The sequence below is a fragment of the Pestalotiopsis fici genome (assembly GCF_000516985.1).
Source record: "Pestalotiopsis fici W106-1 unplaced genomic scaffold PFICI_Scf_5, whole genome shotgun sequence".
Classification (NCBI taxonomy): Eukaryota; Fungi; Ascomycota; class Sordariomycetes; order Amphisphaeriales; family Sporocadaceae; genus Pestalotiopsis; species Pestalotiopsis fici.
Window position 1 is genome coordinate 1362153 of NW_006917095.1, and position 19088 is coordinate 1381240.

Genomic DNA, 19088 nt, shown 5'->3' on the forward strand with positions numbered 1-19088 from the left:
CGACCATTGACAACACATTTTAAGGTCCATCTCCCAGCCTCCTTTCCTTGTCCGCTACTCCATTGCAGACATCGAGACTCTTTTCCATCCCCAAGACCATCACATCACACCAAAAGCTCCTATACCGTGAGCTTCATTCTTCTTCCTACATTCACTTCTACTCTTCGTCACTACTACTACTACTAATCCGCCAAAATGGAAGGTATGTCAAGCACAAATTCCCTGCCCGATTGCCTTTGCACCCCTAAAGCTGCCTCGCGTGTGGCGAAAGCTCACCCCCTTTAACTCTTCACTCTCAAGAATGAACATGAGCTAATGTGCAATTCTCGTCACAGAGGAGGTCGCTGCCCTCGTTATCGACAATGGGTAAGACAGTTATTCTTCCCGCCCTCACCGACTCGCTCGAGCTCCTATCCTGGCGAACCCCTCGTTTGCTTGGCCTCGGAGAACTCAATGCGCCCTGCGACATGTCGAGAATATCTTCAAGAGAACTGTATGAGCTGACTTAATCCCAGTTCGGGTATGTGCAAGGCCGGTTTCGCCGGTGATGATGCTCCCCGAGCTGTTTTCCGTAAGTCTGACTTTAACCACCTCCTCTCCTCAGTGTCTGCCACCCCGCCTTATAGCGCTATCGCGCGGCGCTGGTTCAGACTACGCAATCTACGGCCAACAAGCCGCTAACTCTGCTCAATAGCCTCCATTGTCGGTCGCCCCCGTCACCATGGGTGAGTAACCTCTTCTTCCGGCTTTTCGAGCTCGACCTCGATCGCTTCCCCGCCCTGTTGTACGGCTCCTAATCAATATGGCAGTATCATGATTGGTATGGGTCAGAAGGACTCGTATGTCGGTGATGAGGCACAGTCGAAGCGTGGTATCCTGACGCTGCGCTACCCCATTGAGCACGGTGTTGTCACCAACTGGGACGACATGGAGAAGATCTGGCACCACACCTTCTACAACGAGCTGCGTGTTGCCCCTGAGGAGCACCCCGTCCTGCTCACTGAGGCTCCCATCAACCCAAAGTCCAACCGTGAGAAGATGACCCAGATTGTCTTTGAGACCTTCAACGCCCCGGCTTTCTACGTCTCCATCCAGGCCGTCCTGTCTCTGTACGCCTCCGGTCGTACCACCGGTATCGTGCTCGACTCCGGTGATGGTGTCACCCACGTTGTCCCCATCTACGAGGGTTTCGCCCTGCCCCACGCCATTGCCCGTGTGGATATGGCCGGTCGTGACTTGACCGACTACCTCATGAAGATTCTGGCCGAGCGTGGTTACTCCTTCTCCACCACTGCCGAGCGTGAAATCGTTCGTGACATCAAGGAGAAGCTCTGCTACGTCGCCCTCGACTTTGAGCAGGAGATCCAGACTGCTGCCCAGAGCTCCAGCTTGGAGAAGTCCTACGAGCTTCCCGACGGTCAGGTCATCACCATTGGCAACGAGCGTTTCCGTGCTCCTGAGGCTCTCTTCCAGCCCTCTGTTCTGGGTCTTGAGAGCGGTGGTATCCACGTTACCACTTACAACTCCGTCATGAAGTGCGATGTCGATGTCCGTAAGGATCTGTACGGAAACATTGTCATGGTAAGTCAATTCTGGGCAATCAATTCTCCCATACCACGCATTGCTAACAATCATTTCTTTAGTCTGGTGGTACCACCATGTACCCCGGTCTGTCCGACCGTATGCAGAAGGAGATCACTGCCCTGGCCCCGTCTTCCATGAAGGTCAAGATCATTGCTCCTCCTGAGCGCAAGTACTCCGTCTGGATCGGTGGTTCCATTCTCGCTTCCCTGTCGACCTTCCAGCAAATGTGGATCTCGAAGCAGGAGTACGACGAGAGTGGTCCTTCCATTGTCCACCGCAAGTGCTTCTAAGCGTCCGTGGCTAGTAAGATTTAGTTCCTCGGCCCTCTTTTCACGAGTTCACGACACCGCCGCCAAGGTTACCAATTCCCCAGGTCCAGGCTTTCTGGTACCAATGGGGAGGTATGCCTTTGGGAGGCGAAATTCATATCTAAGAAAAGTTCTAGTAATGGTCGAGCGGTTTGGGCCTGTATGTAGAAAGGCTCTCGAGAGAACGGATATGATGTGCTTCGGCAGGAAGCTTTTCATGCTCAGGAAAGGGGTAGACAATTACACAGGGTGATCGATCATATATTTCCTGCTTCGTTCAGCGTATGACCTACACTTCCTATTCTACATGTGATCATATATGTGCAATGTGCTTTGTTAAGATTGTAGTAGGACAATTCATTTGGCTTACCCTTGTGTATTGAGTGTCCTGACAATCAAATTCTGACAAATTGTGTCATTGCTCAAATCTATCATGATACTGATCTAATTATTACTACGTCTTTGCTTTCGCGATGTGGTTCGAGTTCATTTCTGTGGTTTGCGCTTGAGCATCTTGCCTAGTATGTTCCACATCTTCAAGCTCGTCCTCCAGGATCTCTTCGTGCTCTTCGTCAACAGCCACCTCCTCCTCCCCCTCCCCGAGCTTGCGATATTTTCTCCTCTTCTTCTTGGCGGCACTGGCGCGCTTCTTGCGACGGACCTCGCCGACGACGGCGCTGCGGCTCTCGTCGCCACGGGCCAAATCGTCGAGGCGGGTCGCGAGCAGCTGGCGCGCAATCTTGCGGTTCTCAGTCCGCGACCGCGTCGCCTGGCACTTTACCACGATGCCCGTGGGCAGGTGTTTGAGCTGTACGGCCGAGTTGGTCTTGTTGATCTTTTGGCCGCCGGGCCCGGAGCCCTTGAGAAAGGATTCGTCGATTTCGGACTCGGGGGGCGGCGGGGGCCGTGGTGGGAGGTTGACTGGTTTCTTTTGGTGGTGCGAGGTTGTTGAGAAGGAGGTGGTCGAGGGCGAGGGCGAGGGCGAGGGCGCGGTGGATTGGAGGAGGCTGCACTGAGGTCGTAAAGGCACTGTTGCTGCTACTGGGAGACTCCAGCTGGAAGCTGCATGGCGCATGTGCTGCCATGTCCTTAAAAGTCGGGACATTTCTTCTGCGCCTTTGGACTGGCTCTCTGGTGAGTCGTGACAATATGCTTGTGTTGCTCTGTAGGATGCCCCCCACCAAGGTCACGTCTCGTTCAGCGAAGGGCTAGCAGTCACTCCAGCTTTTGCCCAATGTCAAGTGCTTCGGGATCCAAGGTTTTCGGTTGTCGTTGCAAATTGCTGTATAAAAAACCGTTTCAGTATTGGGAGGGCAAAAGAAAAGTTGAGCTTGGCGTTTAGAGACATGGGATGTCCCTGGAAAAAATGACGTCCCTTGCGGGAAGAATGGCCATAGCTCCTTAGCTATACCAACCCGTTCTTAGTCATTCTATTTACATGTAAAATCTACCTTGACGAGTTCCTTGTCTCTAATATCAAAGGGACCAATCTAATTTCAACATCGTCACAATCATGAATTTTTAATATTGATAAATCTTCACGGAGCCGGTCTCTGGGACCATCCATAAGGTTTACATGGTGCATAAGATCATATAAATAAGTTGGGAGCAAGCATGTCCTTAGTCAGAATCTTATTGTTTTACCAAACCAATCTATTTCAATGGCATCTTGACATTTTACGACTGAAATAATTGTTGTTTGGAAAAGTGATGTATCATCACCAGCTTAGGCTCACGCCAGAGAATAGACTCTCAAAGAGGCATCTTCTCCTGCAATTGCCAACTCTTTCTCTGCTACGTTTGGCCGCCACGATAATTGAGCAACCGCCTTGGCAAGAGATAGACTAGACATGATTAGAAGTCATTCTCACAATGGATAGTAGATTGGTATACTTACTTGGATTCCAATACCACGCTGGACACGACGGCGAGTGTCTCTGGCTCAATGATATGCACCGATACCTTTCCGTCTTCGGTTCCAGAGGCAAGCAGGAACTTGCCACTCTCATCCTTTCGGGGGAGAAAGTCAATTGCTGTTACAGGGTGTGTTGCTGGTATCGAGGTTGCCAGCACAATCGCATCGTCGGAAGCGCCCTTTTTCCAAAGCTTGATCTGCTTGTCTCTGCCTGCTGTAGCAAAAACCAGAGACTCTGTCTCGGGTGCCCACGCGGCATCGAGGATCATTCTTGTGTGACCCTTCGGGTTGGTCTGCAGGGGCTTGTACTGTAATTTATCTTCGGTGTCCCGCGCAAAGACGGCCCATTGTCGGTCTCGGCCAACTGAAAGCAGATACCTATCATCTGAAGAGAATCTCAATCGTGTGGCTGTCAAAGTATGAGCAGCTAATGGTGGCCTGACCTCGGTCCACTTTTCCGTCTCGAATATCCTGATGACGGCGTGGTTGAGCGAGCTGGCCTTGCAGGCGCTTGCTATGACAGTGCCATCATGGCTGACAGCCAGACTCGAAAGTTCGTAGCCGTGTCCATACAGCTTTTCCACCTCGGGCCACAGCGTATGCCTGGAAAGACTGTCCTCAAATGGAGGATGGTCAATTTCCAAGACGGACTTTCGGACGGTTGAGCCAGGATCAAGGGCCTCGCGGTCCTTCTCGGGGTTCACTGCCTCAATTTCTTGCTCGTCATCAACTGCCTCGATAGCTTTGTTCGAGAGACCAAGCACAGGCATGTTTGCTGCGTCTGGTAGGTTATCAATCTGCGAGTCGCCAATGTCGCAGAGGCGATTCAGCAGCTTTGCGACGGCTTTGGGCTCGTTGAAGACTCGCATCAGCTTCTCATCGGCTCCAGAGACGAATTGCGATGATCCGATAGAATCGATGCAGTTCAAGTCGTAGCCGTGGATTTGCGGCCTGGCCATCTCGTGCCAGGTCTTTCCGCCAGCTCCCGTCTTCCACTTGGCGTGCAGCCGCGTCGTTTGGTCAAGACTGGTGGACAAGAGATACTCGCCATTCTTGGACCACGAAATACCCGTCACGGATCGTACGTGGCCGCTGATGCCAATCTTTTGAACCCAGTTGATCTCTTCCTTGTTATAATCCCAACGCCTCCAACTTCCAGTCCGACCTAGCGTGATCACTGTCTGTCCATTTGGCGACCAGAGACCGGTCCAGAATCCGCCTGTACTTCCGGTTGCTGTCGTGGCTCCCTTCTCACGGCTAATCTCGCCAAGGCGAACCGTCGTCACCCAAATGCCTGACGTGGGATCTGCCTCCCATATGGCAAGCGTGTTGTCTGCCGAAGTCGATAGCAGTTGAGTTCGTCCCTCTGCGTCATTGAACCATTTAGCGCTGTAGATCCAGTCATCGTGACCTAGCAACAGTGCCTCAAAAGTGATTGAGTAATCTTTGTCGCCAGCTTGAAGACGATGGGCCTTGTTGGATGGCGATTTGCCGGGCAGAAAAGTACCAAGAGTCGGGTCGTTGCCAGCAGCAGCCGCTGCTGGAAGCTCTTTGCCCTGGTGGAAACGCCATAACCGAATGTACTTGTCTTGGCTAGCAGATGCGAGGATCAAGTCACCCGATTCTCCAGATGACTCAAAGGCAAAATCTAGCGAGCGAATCCATTCTTCGTGGCCAGTGAGAGTAGCTTGCAGCTCGAATTTGGGTTCCGGCGTCGACTCGGCCACAAATACCTGGACAATGTTCCTCGTTCCTGCTACTGCCAAGGCGATGCCTTCGCCTTGAGGACTGAGTTCGCTCAGGGCCAGACAAAGAGGGAAGAACTTGGGACTGGGTTTGACCGTTTGCAGTAATGTGACTTCGCCGTTTTCAAAGCGCCATATCTTGACGGTTGCGTCTGCTGCTCCAGTGGCAAAGATGTGTGTCTGTCTAGCTTGACGACTGTGAAGAGATGCAATACAATTGACGGGAGCTGTATGTTCCGCGACCGTCTTGACGCATGCCGCCGAATTGTTCTCGTCTATCTTCCAAATCTTGAAGCTCTTGTCGTCACCACCAGACACGAGATATGAGTCGGTCTCATTCTCCAGCTTGGGGAGAAACTTGACGGCCTTGACGGCATCTGTATGGCCTTGGAGAATTCTGCCAACGCCCTTCACATTGTCATCCTATAGGTTGCAATTAGTCGAGGTACGTCCAAATGTCCCATAGTTCCCACTCACATTGGGCTGCCAGAGGGCAATGTTGGAGTCGGTGCCGAAAGCCACCAAGCCATTCTCGCTCCAGTCCGCCCCCGCCGTATGCCTGTTGGCGCCTACGGACAGGTATTCGATGCCAATTTTGGCCTCACTCATCTCCAAGGTCGATGTGAAATCATTAATGTGAGAATGTGAAAGTTTTGTCACTGACGAAAGGCTGATCTATGATTGGCCCCATGGCGTTGGCAGCTGGAGCGCGGGTCACTCGCAGCCGCCTGCGAAGCTCCGCCAGCTGCCAGATGATGCTTCTTGCATGTATTTCCCATCAACGCTCTATTACCTAATTTTCCATGCAAACTCCTTTGCGACATAATAGTTATGGAAAAAAGGACTTTGAATTCGAATGTGTATTTCTAAGTATAATACCAACGTCGGTATTGTTGGCCGATTGGTAATTTGCGCATAACCAGATGTACTCAAGCGGCTTGAAATATCCTGCTCACTTTGATAGATATTGGACCCGATTTCTGGTTCTGGTTCTTCCTCACTGGCATGCTTTTTATTTCAGGTGTGATGTATTATACAACATTTCTTACTTTACTTCACTATAGCAGTCACTTGAGCCGTACATTTAATTGTAGCATATTGTGCACATCTTTCCAGACATTGTGAGATAACCTCGTAATGCGTAGACAACAGTATGGAATCATCATCTATAGGTTTCTTTGATATAGGAAAGGCGAAACGCTTTAGCTCCTGCTATTCATTCTCGAATTATGTGTCATGGCAACATATAAATGGTGCATTTAGTGAGTTTAAAGAAATAAGGGTCCATACACTTACGTGAGGTTTCAAGATTGCCGTCTGTTGCAAATACCCAAGTCTAGAGTACAAAGCAACAGGTTGTTTCTCGCCAACTATCACCCTCAACCTCAATGAATCTCGCAGTCACTGATCAATCTACAAGTTTTTAATCTTTGTTCGCCAGTGTAGTATATGGCATCTGGGTTTTGATCCTGACACGTAAAGGGGTCCGTCACGCACCGCAAGGTCTTGTCATCAATGCGCTGTAACTGAGATCATAATGAATAAATCGTTTCATAGGAATCTTGGAGACTGATGGATGTTTATTTTCCTGAAAAGTCTTTTGTATATAAACCCAGAATATTTCGAGGTGTTGAACACGAGATCCAAGCACGTTTTGATCATTGAAACGGTTCCAAGATGGAGATTTCCAGCCAGACCACATGTTCTCAGCCTTGGACCTATGTTGCCGGACGTCGAAAACCTAGAAACCCGCTTAAGGCTGGATCAACTTTCAATGCGAACAAATTCTATGCCAAAGCACTCATTCTCCAATGGAAAACTCAGCAAATGTCACCGGACTCTGTGCCAGCTACAAAGTCATCACGTTTTCCTGTGATGCTAGATGCCGGCGATGAAGTCAAACAGCTTCTATACTGTTTTTCTCTACTCATTTCTCCAGAAAGATCAAATCATTGCAGGGGAAATTCAAGGTCTGCTGGCGGTACGGTCACTGCTTGCGCCCTTCGCGAACAATCGTTGGCCAAGGGTGTAAAAAAGTATACCCTCTATGCCGCGATGAACAAGGGCATCGGTACACAAGACGAAAAACATGTACTTGAGGTTGCAAGATGGGTTCAATCGCGGGACAGCGAGATAAGTGAAATTTACCAGCTCGTCTTTGATCATTTGAGCAGTCGTATCGAATCATACCTGGATTGCATCTCAAGCGACTTCGATGATGTCACAGTGCTCTCGACATATCCATGGACTGAAAAGCTAGTCGAGCTCCATGGAGCACTTTCAAAGGCATATGATTCTGGGAAGGAAAGATGCGATGATTGGCGTGCGAGACTTGACCATGCCGCCGAATTTGTGATGGAGAATCGAAAGCATGCAAACGATGAGTTGTTCTGCCTTTCCGATTCAAGCAAATTCACGAAACTGGAACAGATGTGGGATGAGATAGAAAGGCTGTCGCGCATACCAATTGCTATTCAGTGCCTAATTGCTTTCCGACACAAAATCGTCAGTACTTGCTCACAGTTCGAAATTACGCAAGTTAAATTAGATCAACCCCGAGACATTCCAATCAGAGCAGAAACTGAGAGCTCAAGGGATTTAATTTTACGATATGCCGACCTCATGACAGAGCTGGAAAGAAAACAATTGTGCGTGACCAGGGAAGACCTTGACCATTTTGAAAATTCAGAGAATTTATTAGGGCGTTCAAAGACGATACATTGCGAGATCCAACTGCTGCAATGTCTTCTAGTCGCCGAGAAAAAGCATGGTCTCCACAATGTATACAACTACATCGGATGTAGCAAGGAGCCCTGTTGGTTGTGCGACTTTGTCATTCGGACAGGAACAAATTTCAAATTGGCAGAGTCACACGCAGGCATCTACTGGAATTGGAGTATGCCCGAGTCTCTGGCTGACATCTTGCAAAGGAAAGAAGCTCTTAACAAAGTTGATGGGGTCATGTTTGACATCATTGAAGAGGCAAGGTTTGTGTTCAAATTGAATGTCCAGAACAACAAGCGATCTCCAGCACTTTCATTTGTCATGATCCCATACCATTCACTAATAAATTCATAAAAATAAGCTTTCTCACTGTCTGGGGTAAGTGAGTACTCACTAACGTCTGCATAATAGAAAATCAGGAAGGTGGACGAATATACGCAAGCGGAGGGAATCAATGAGAAACAATTACTTTCTCACTGGCATTGAGCTATCGAATTCGTCTTTTACAACTGCTTGAGATGTAAGAGATCTTCACGAGGAGATTTGAAAGGGTGTGAATCTTCCATAATATCTAAAAGACCAGAGACCTAGTACTTGATATTACTTTATTTTTATTTCTTCCTACAAACCAATCCATCTTCTTCCTCACCTCGTGATGTCGTTGGTGGCTTTCTTGCCAATGTTGGCAGGACTTTGACAGAAGTATTCAATGGTCCTGCTCTGGCAGGCTTTGGCCGAGCAGTATCGGCAGTAGAGATGAGAAATGTTGAGGTTACAGCCAGCAAGAACTTTACCACGTGGTTATATTACATGACTACCTTTTCAAGTATTGCTAGCCTATGAACAATTTGCGCTTGATGAAAAAGTAGGATGAAAATGACCACTGAAACGTCGTGATAATTTTGGTAATTATTCAACCATTTTTCTTTTTCGACTGGCATTTCGATGTGATGTTCAAGAACGTTTTGTCCCAACGTAATTCTCTTCATACAAACTACGTTACGCCATCTATCCTGTCCTAGAGTCTTGTACATATACTTCTAGGCATTCTCAACCAGATTTGCAATGCAATTAAATATTTGGCTGCTGTAGGGGGTGGGGGTTTGTCGTGATGCAGCGTGGTAGAGGGATGGCACGGCGCAGTGGCTTTCTGGAGTGAGAGAGCTTGAACGAATGAGTCAGGCAGCAGCCATGAAATTATCGTCCACAAGATTCTTTGTTGTAAGAGAGGTGAAGCACTTTAGCTGTTGCTACCCACTTCTAAATTACGTGTCACATCGTTCTCAACACGATGCATAGCGTTGGGGTATGCCACGTATGGGCAGACTCTTTCAAGAAATGATGGCCTTGAATACCATAAAGGAGAATTGGTTTCACGTATGGCTTGGTTAACAAATTTGCAACCAGAGAGATGCTTTGAAGGTAATACCAAGCACATATAAGGATAGTAAATCCATCTTTTCGAAACTGAGATTTATATTTATTCTGACATTTTTGCAGAGAAATCAAAGATAAATCAGACTGCAGGCCAGACTACAGATTCTTGCTTTACTTCCTAGCCTTTTAACTTTTCTCCTCGTACAACATGACGTTGCGACCTGAATCTCTGTCGTTCTACGCCAGGGCGTGTGTACTTCAGCAGCATGCTCAGCAACAATGCCAAATAAGTCCTCCATTGAAAAGTGCTTCTGCGTCGCCTATGATGCCGACTACCTATCGAGATGATATCCAGAGATTGCTATATTGCTTTTCTTTGCTCATATCCAGAGCAAGATCAGGCAAAGGGAAAACTAATTTATCTCCAGCTGGTGAGATCGCTGCCTGCGTACTTCGCGAGCGGCCGTTGACAGAAGGAGATCGAGATGCAAAAGAATATATCCTTTACGCTGCAAAGAACTATGGGTTTTCTCCCAAAGACAGAAAATACATGGCAAACGTTGAAAACTGGATGAATTCAATGCCCCTAGATGATTCGGGATCAAAGCATGAGAAAACGAATGCTCAACATGAACGAGACCATGATTTCAAAGGACAACTCGATGATCTTGTATTGACTCACCTAAAACCTCGGATCCAGTCTAACTTGGACTCCATGGTGGACATTAATAAGTTGAGTACAAGGACGGTTCAAGGGTATTCAAAAATGAAGTCGCCAATTACCGTAGAGGAAGAGCTTCTGGAGATCCATAGGGAACTTTCAGATTCAAGTTCCAGTGATTTTGAAGAACGTTACGAACAACTTCGACAAGCTGCCATTTTTGTAAGACAAAATCGAAAGCACTTTGAGCTCTGGAATGGCCAAGAGGGTAACTTGATGATGGTCGCCTGGAAGAAGGTGGAGAGCGCGACACGCGTACCAATTGCTGTAGACTTCCTGGATAGCTGTCGAAAGGGGCTCGCCGACACAGGCTCTACCTTCAGGATTGAATTTGTCGAATCAGAAAAGCGCTCTCTCTTCTCAGAGGGTATTACGACGAGAAAGATCAAAGACAAAGCTCATGATATGGCCAGAACCCTCAGTCGCGAAACTCGGCAAGTTTTGTGCCTAAACAATTCCCTACTCCCACAAGCCAGAGGTAATATGAAGAGACCGAAAACCGTTCATTGCGAAATACAGTTGCTAGAACACTTGCTGGACACCTTGGGAGAACCAGTCCTCAAGGAGTTTTACGACTTCATTGGCTGCAGCAAGGCGCCCTGTTGGCTATGTGACTTTTTGGTCCGGCACGCAACAGGCTTCAAAATGTCCGAGTCACACGCAGGCGTTTATACTAATTGGGCCCTTCCAACAAAGTTGGTAAAAAAGCCAGCTATAAAATCCGCTCTTAGAGCGATTTATTTAAAGATGTCCGAGATCATGAAAACAGCTGAGTAGGTCTCGAAATTCTTATTGTCATTGGTTTGGCTTTCCCCTGCCTCGACTAGTATCTAGGCAATGAGCCATAACGTGGTCTTCTCCCTCAATTAGCACTAACGCTGTACAAACAGAATGGACAAAAGTTGGGGGAATAGAACGAAGCGCAAAGAGAGCATGGCGGACAATCAATTCCTGCCATGAATGCATCACTTCTACGACCTCTGATTATAGCAAGCGACTAAATTGGTATCTAGGTTAGATGATTCAATTATTGATGTGTAACAAAACATGCATGCTGAGAGGTATTTCAGCCAACCGTAGATTCGGGGCCTCTACAATTTCCTGCTTCAATGAGAAAAGTTGAGCGTTCTTCGGTGCCTGATCGTGAAATGGATATATACTGCCACCAAAAATCTCAACTTCAGGTGAATGGCATTATCCAGCACTACATCCACATGTCTTTTCTATTTCATATCCCTTTTTGCTGGCTTGTATGGTTCAGTAAGTCCAAATGCCGCCGTATGTCGATTCATAACATGGTGACAAGAAGTGATTATTGAGCGAATGGTGTTTTGAGATGCTGTCAATCTTGATATATGAGGGCATTGTTTCTCTAATACCATACACTGGTGGTAGTTTCAATGGCTCTGTTTGATCAGAGTTGCACTATTGAACATATTCTGTTTAGGACAAACAGCCCAAAGACTGATGACTTCATCAGCAACCTTATTACTGCCAGCTTGGGCAATGCTACATGAAACTCCATGCCGCTAAATCGGGTTATTCAGCAAAAGACTGCCGTCTCCATCCCAGCTATTCTCCTCCCCTGGGACCAAAAGCCATGAACCACAAAAAGACAAAGAAGCACGAAATGACAAGCATTTGATGTTTCTGTTGTACCCAGATCGTGGGAAACCCGATCTCACCGGTCAGTCGCGTAACACAACTCATCTCTGCCGTGCACACATGCCAAAAAGAAAATCGACATGGGAAGAAAAAGATAGAGAGACTGCACGTGTCCGCACGGGGCGGCATCGGACGCAACGTAAGCCCGTGGTCCTTTTCTTCAGCTCATCACACGCAATAACACAGGACCAATATACATTTCGGGAAGTGGGCGGGCGGATTTGGAAGCAGAGGTGAGAAACAAAAGTGAGAACAAGAAAAAGGTCCAGACTCCTTGCAGTGCCGAAGCTCAACAGAAAAACAAAACAACAAAAGAGGAGTAAATGCCCCGGATGCTTTTACTTCTCTTTGGGCCCCAACGATGTTGGGAAAGAAAGAAAGAAAGTCGAAACGTCCCGCTATCCCGTTGGTTTATACTCGAGGAAGAGGGTACGGTAAGTTTCGAGCTAAAGTTTCAACAGGGGAACTTCGAAATGAGTTTAATACTTGGACCAATGTTTCCCGCCAGAGGGGGGGGGATCAAGACCCCTGCTTCCAGCCGCGTGAGAATGCCCAACCCAACGGGCCGTTCCTGGGCCTGAGTAACAGAAAAGACAAAGAAGCATGCCTAGAGCATGGGATATCGGGGCGTGTCAGCGCGGAGGTTTCCTATGGTCCAAAAATGATTCCTTTTTCTTTTTTTCATCCCTCCTTTCCCGGGTCAGGTGAGGTTGAAGGAAAGTGGACGGAGCCCCCGGGGCAGGCCTTTTCTCTCCGAATGCATTGCTCAACCTATATGCAGCGCACCGCCCAACCCATGGTGCGATGCGTCCTGCGTGTGGCTCGATCCGGAAACCACCTCAGCAAAGGTCCGACGAGCATAAAGAGGAGAGATTCAGCCGTCAGCGGCCCCGATACCTGATCATGCTATACCAGATATCTCCCAAGAGGAGGCATGACATTGGTGAATGGTTGGCGAATGGCGAGCCCATGGAGCTGCTACCAAAGCGATTCGTGGTGTATTCTCAAGACCTTGAGCATAAAACTGGTATAATGGAGAGAGGTTGCGCGGCCGCAAGTCTGCAATCGATGTCGGTTGGAGAGTATACCGAATGACACCCCTTGGGGTTTTCTGGTGCGTGTTACTTTGTAGCGAAATGAGCTCTGTCCTGGACCTCATCATGATGACATCTTTGCTATTTTGCAGCTGTATTTCCGCAGGAACAAGAGCTATGTACTCCAATACCCATGATCATATCGTCTTTGCCCACGTCCTCGCATGTGACATGAACGCGTCTGTGGGATCGACAGCGTCTGGTTTCTAACATTAGATTGGAAATACGCAGCCCTAGGAGTGATGGGCACTGCAGAATTTTGGATATGAGGCTTTTTCACCCAGGGGTCTGTTAAGGTTCGAAGGGGGAGGATATTGAGAACTGCTTTCCGGGAAAATGTGATAGATCACCGCTCTATGTCGTTGCCGCCGAATCTGGGATCCACCCTGCCTGCATCCGCATCTATAACTCTGCGGTGCGGGCATCATGGGCCACTGTAGCTGCGACACAGATAGGTACAATGCATAACCTAATATGTGCTGGAGGCATCGTTTTGGTTGGTCCCCTTCGCATACAATGCAGGATGTGTAAGTATGACAGGAGTGGCTTGAACTTTCAAGTCTATCACAACCCCTGTCGCTTGGCATGGACCATTCGCACTCTTGGACGGCAGTCTTGACCATTGTCTTGTTGTCGGAGCAGCTGCTTTCGGTCCAAGAATATATCGTACGGGTTACCTCTGTAGCCAAGTATGGCGAGGGAACGGACCACCACTCGGCGCCTTTTCGCATATATCGCCATATAAACAGCTTGATTAGGTGATACTTCAAGCAGTGAACTTCTTGAGAATCATGACTCTGCGCAACGTGGAATAAAGTATGATGTCTCGGCAACGTGACACTTGTCGAACGCCACACCTTTTTTTGTCATGGAGGTTTGCCAAGAATGTCTCATATTCTTAAGCAGAGCATCTCAAGAGCACGAGGGCCAGGACACAAGAACTAGGGGGACGCTGAAGTTGCACAGTCATCAATGTCTGACGAGACGTCGCCGCCATGAATGCATATTTTGTTTTTCTCGACATTGCCTACTCTCGGCGTATCGACCTTTTGCTGGTTTGTAACAGAGTGCTTATTTTATGTCGCTTGGCATCGCCCATGTACCGAACATCCATGTAGTGTCGAAGAGTATAGAATCCATGGGGGCTGACAAGGACTTTGCTAGCGGCATAGTATACTAACCACATCAGCAGAGAGTCCAGAGACACAATAATCCCAGCTCGTGTAAGCTTGTTTCAACTCGAGCATGAGCGTGGCTATTTCGAAGGCACTCGATCACAGGCACGCCTCGTCATGCAACTGCCCGTCTAAATTCTTCGTGTTGGGCACAATGGTTGAGGCCGCCGACATAGGAGTATTGAATGAGTTGTATTAAAGTCATTGTTTCCCGGGTGGAGGAAGATCGAGATGGACTGTGGCTGATGCAAAATTGCCCCCAAGAATGACGAATGCTTCTCTTGCTTTTGCTGATCCCACAAATTTCAGCAAGATTAGAGCTAGTGCAGACGTTTCCATGGCCTGCAATGCCATTTTCATCGTGAACAACGATGAGTAGGATGCGCTGCCATGAAAAACATTGCACAATTCTGCGAATGTCTTCACTACAAAATGTCGGTATCGCTGTGGCATCACATCTTGTACGGTATTGGATTGCAGCCCAAATATCGCGATTTGCGATTACCGCTTTTGGGTCAGATTGATGGCATGCGCTTGTCTTGTTGAATAAAATGATGCACATAACATGCATGCTCGCGGATTGCATCGGCTCACGCATGCTGTGCAACAAGCTAGTTTCTCAAACCAATTGATATTGCCTGATTGTCACTTTGGTGGTCAACAAAACGGGCCAATTACACAATAGCTGGATGTTGCGTGCCTTGTGCTGAGATCCTATGATGAATCACGAAGACGTATAAGTCGGGATACTGCGGCTTTGCACATCAGTGTAATATAGCCTCAAGCTGTCTCTAAAAATACGTTTTCATCTGCGCGTGCATCGAGGCGAAATGCTCATGTGGTTTCTGATGAGCTGGAGTCAGGAACTATTCAACCAGCGCCGCCTCCCCAGAAAGGAACATGAGGATTGATAGGGATATCCCTAGCCAAGCCATGTTTCGGCAAGCTATCCGCCCCTCTACGTTGAGGTTGTTGATTGGCTGTAATATATACTTGCCGGGGTATGCAAGCACCAGACGACGCAGTGTTGAGCCGGAGTGATGAGCGGGAGTGCTGGGTGCGTCGTCTGCCGACATATTCCAGCTTTGTCAATATTGTAGCTGCTGGAGTCGGCAGGAGAACGGGTCATAAAAATTGAATTAATCGGCCTTGCCGTTGAGGCCAGGCCTTGTTTTAGAGCGCTCGGTCTGCAGCAACACCGTACGGAACAGCTCAAGTAGTCGTTCCAATGGTATATACTTGCAGGTATGACGGCGTAGAACTATGCTGGGGGGGTTGGACCCTGATTTCCTGAATGTTTGGCTTCGAAGCTGACACAACGTAAGAAGGTAGGCAGAGAGCCATTGTCCAATAAGAGTGCCATCTTTCGAATCAAAATGCCAGGAAGGAATGAGAAGACGGCGACAAAGTCCCGGTCGTGTAATAAGAACGAATAGTGTAAGCCTCCTCTCCGCTAGCCAGTCGTGAGTAGTATAGCCACGGCCAATAGCGACCTGGCTCGTGTCTTTTGGTCACGTTGCTTATGATTATTGCAATGAAGTAGTCAATGACGTGGGGCCGCCGTCTGAGGAATCCGAGTCTCCCTTTGGCTGAATTTGTGAATAGGCAAGTACTTCGTAGTCATGTAAATGAATGCATGTTAGTTTGTAGGAAAGGTCGTGGTGTCGGGTCGGTCCATAGGGTACCTGGGCAGGTAGGGAGGGAGTGCTGCTGCATGTGGGTTTGGGAACAGTCAAGTCTACATTAGCTGAGTCCAGAGCCCGGAATTTGTGGTTTAGCGCAGCTGGGTTCGAGGTCCCATGACCAGATCGTATCCAGAAAAAAGCAGCCACCTGGCCGTCAAATCCGCAGTACTGTACTGTGTAAGGTGGGCTTGCAGGTAAGCTGCGTGGTGTATGTACCCACCAGCATTCTGCAATACGTAGGTACCGCTGAGGATGTATGCGCGTTACATACTAGACGACGAACGGTATTTGTGTAGGTAGGCAATGTATACTACGGGTTGCAGTGCAGACTTTGCACGATCACGTTCCTGACAGTTCTCAGCCCGTCGTGTGAAGCTAAAGTTGCCCTGTGGGCCGATGGTTTAGAGCCTCAAGCGGCGGCCCAAAGACCAAGCTCCCGACTTCAAGGCCAGACATGTGTAGGTGACGAGCATCTAGGTCCTGATGTTTGGGCGGTCTAGACCTGTGCATTTGTCGGCGATCATTGTTGGTGTTATCTTTTTTGACTATTGACAAGTTGCCTGGGGGTCTTGTCTGTGCAGTACTTGATAATAATAACTTGGATTCTTGTACCTATGCGAGCGTGAGATGGAGGCAAGATATAATCTCATCTCTTCGGCATGGAGAATGTAGTAAAAACGCCGAGATTGCAAAAGGTTCGCACTGTACATCATTGTGTTGAATAAGCCTCGGTTAGCTTTCACAAATTGAATATCGAGCATGTATATTCAATCGTGTTATCATGACATGTAGTCAAAATCCGAAACTTGACATGTTGGTCCGGCGGTGTCTCTGTCTCTGTATGTGTCTTTGTCTCTTGTGTCTGATTGATGCGTCGTCTTCTGATTTCAGCAGGGCATCGACTTAGGTGAACCAGTGGCCTGGCTCTCGAACGGCCCAAAGTCAATTGCTCACCCAGGGTCGTTCAGGGCACGTTTAGTAGCTTGGCTCCGGAGGACGAATGGGGATCTCAGCACAGCGCAAGGGTCAATATGTAGGTAGGTCCACGCTAAGTGGCTCGAGATCAAAAGGTGGGAACTCCAATAGACGGCGATGGTATCGAAGCTCCGTGCAGTGCCGAGTATCTCGTGAAGAGCAGCTAACTGCCTTTGAATTAAAACTGTGGGATCTTTCGAGGTTTCCTGTTAGTAATACCTCGAGACCGACCTACTTGGACATGAAGGAAATAACGAGCGCTGTCTGGGTCATTTCGAGAACTACGGAATGGGAAAGCGCAACTGTCTTGAATTGCAACTAATAACGTCGAGTGCGGGGCAACATAAAGCAGGGGGGGAGACCATGGACTACACAGTACACAAAGTTGTTCCTGGTGGGTGTGCTCAAAGTACTAGTGCGTACCTATCTATTGTGCGGCACATTCAAAGTTGCCTAATAAACCACAAAACAGGGTGATATGGTTGTGTCCTACAAGTGCGGCTGTTGGAGCATATCATTGCTACATGCTGCTGCTTTGGTCATAGAGACACGGCATTAGGCCTTGTGGGTCCCCTTTTCCTGTGGGTTCTGAAGCAGAAACCAGTAATCAAGGATACCGTACGTTGTTATTCAGGAAGCGGCCTTATGTAGTTTAGCAGCATGCCACATATAGGACGACATGAACTGTCAAGGCTGTCTTCATGGAGTCTGAGGCTTGTTTAAGGTTTCACTGTACAGAAGCAGACCATGAGAAGGGGGTAACGACACATCATGGAAGCAGACACGGTGTGTGATCTAGGTCGAGATGGATCATTGCTCAGTGCTGATTCTGGCCATTGGGTACAATGCGTAAAATGGTAGCATCAAATCATTATCAGTATTGCCTATGGTGGGCCCTAATAAGGTATGTAGGTTATTTCTTACCACTGTGCGAGAAAGCCATCCATGCATGTAAGTCTACAATCTAAGAGTCGCCGAATTCCCCTTGAGCAAAGGATGGCATCATCCATGTGGCAGACAACACAAACTGTCTGATTTGAAATGTGCTTCGTTCCTTTCCCATGGACTGCAGATCGCCGTTTCGAAAAGAGCACCATTCTTTACGATGTCTACAAGAAGTGTTTGGTTGACTCTCACAGTGCGGGGTTTAAAATCGCCTTGGTTCAGACGAAGTCCCCATCTCCTATCGAATGGACTGACTGTGTTGCCTCGCTCAGTAACAGGACGAGTGGCATAATCATAATATAGGTAAGTAGTAGTCGTTTAATTCGACCGAAATTCGATTATTTGACCGTGAGGCCTGGGGCAACGACAAGATCCAATCTTTATTGGCAGCCTGAGGGCGCTGCCTGAACATTGTTCTCTTGCGTACTATTTCCGACTTGCCACTGCGAGGCAGTCTGGTAGATTGTGTTCCATGCCTGAGGTAGTTGAGTGTGCGTATTGGTTCCATGAATATGATCCTTTTTCTTTTTCTACGAACTCGATCTGCGCCAAGAGAAACCATCAATATCGATTCCATTATCCTCTACTTTAAAGAGCTCGTTGTATCATCTTGTTTTTTATTCTTTATTTTTGATTTTTTTTTACTATGTAGTTTTTTTTTTTTTTGACTTCGGCTGCCGAGTCTTAGCGCTCGTCTCAGGACGACCACATGACATTCACATAGCCCCGTTTTTTTCGTCACCCCTGCACGTTGACTTGCAGTAGTAATAGGGGACAGAGTGTTGCTACAGCCGTAGCAATACTGTCCGCATCTGTGGTAGACCTGTAGGTAGGTTTGGTAGGTTGGTTGGCAAGATCATCGCTAATGATTTACATGGTGAAACTTACGTAGGTTGCTGGAGATGGTTACGGGCGATACTGGGAGTACACACCTAAACAATATACGTGATCCACCTATGATGATACTTGCAGCACTACGACAGAATCGAGCCGTTGCAAAAATAAGACAATCCCTTGTCAATCAGTCCTTCAACAGGTAGACCATCAGTCTTTTCTTGACGATCGAGTATTCTGGCCTGATACCTATGTGTATACAAGTATATATCTACACGTGCTGGTTCCCCCCATGCAAATTTGACTTGCCAGGAATAACATTCCATCTCTTCCATTTTCCA

The 19088-nt window shown here is 48.0% G+C and overlaps 5 protein-coding genes across 5 annotated transcripts; 3 read left to right on the forward strand and 2 right to left on the reverse strand.

Moving 5' to 3' along the window:
• Positions 1-195: 195 nt before the first annotated feature.
• PFICI_07742 (Actin) lies at positions 196-1874 on the forward strand (the record flags this gene model as incomplete). Its single annotated transcript, XM_007836323.1, has 6 exons — positions 196-202; positions 336-366; positions 516-571; positions 695-725; positions 810-1581; positions 1644-1874. 6 exons carry the CDS (start codon positions 196-198, stop codon positions 1872-1874), a joined length of 1128 nt encoding a protein of 375 aa, XP_007834514.1.
• Positions 1875-2346: 472 nt separating this feature from the next.
• Positions 2347-2967, reverse strand: PFICI_07743 (uncharacterized protein; the record flags this gene model as incomplete). Its single annotated transcript, XM_007836324.1, has 1 exon — positions 2347-2967. The coding sequence occupies one exon, from the start codon at positions 2965-2967 to the stop codon at positions 2347-2349; it is 621 nt and encodes a 206-aa protein (XP_007834515.1).
• A 657-nt stretch (positions 2968-3624) lies between these two features.
• Positions 3625-6161, reverse strand: PFICI_07744 (uncharacterized protein; the record flags this gene model as incomplete). Its single annotated transcript, XM_007836325.1, has 3 exons — positions 3625-3736; positions 3790-5975; positions 6030-6161. The coding sequence occupies 3 exons, from the start codon at positions 6159-6161 to the stop codon at positions 3625-3627; spliced, it is 2430 nt and encodes an 809-aa protein (XP_007834516.1).
• A 1068-nt stretch (positions 6162-7229) lies between these two features.
• PFICI_07745 (uncharacterized protein) lies at positions 7230-8154 on the forward strand (the record flags this gene model as incomplete). Its single annotated transcript, XM_007836326.1, has 2 exons — positions 7230-8057; positions 8101-8154. 2 exons carry the CDS (start codon positions 7230-7232, stop codon positions 8152-8154), a joined length of 882 nt encoding a protein of 293 aa, XP_007834517.1.
• A 2265-nt stretch (positions 8155-10419) lies between these two features.
• PFICI_07746 (uncharacterized protein) lies at positions 10420-11151 on the forward strand (the record flags this gene model as incomplete). The annotated part of the gene is made up of 1 exon (XM_007836327.1): positions 10420-11151. One exon carries the CDS (start codon positions 10420-10422, stop codon positions 11149-11151), a length of 732 nt encoding a protein of 243 aa, XP_007834518.1.
• Positions 11152-19088: the final 7937 nt, after the last annotated feature.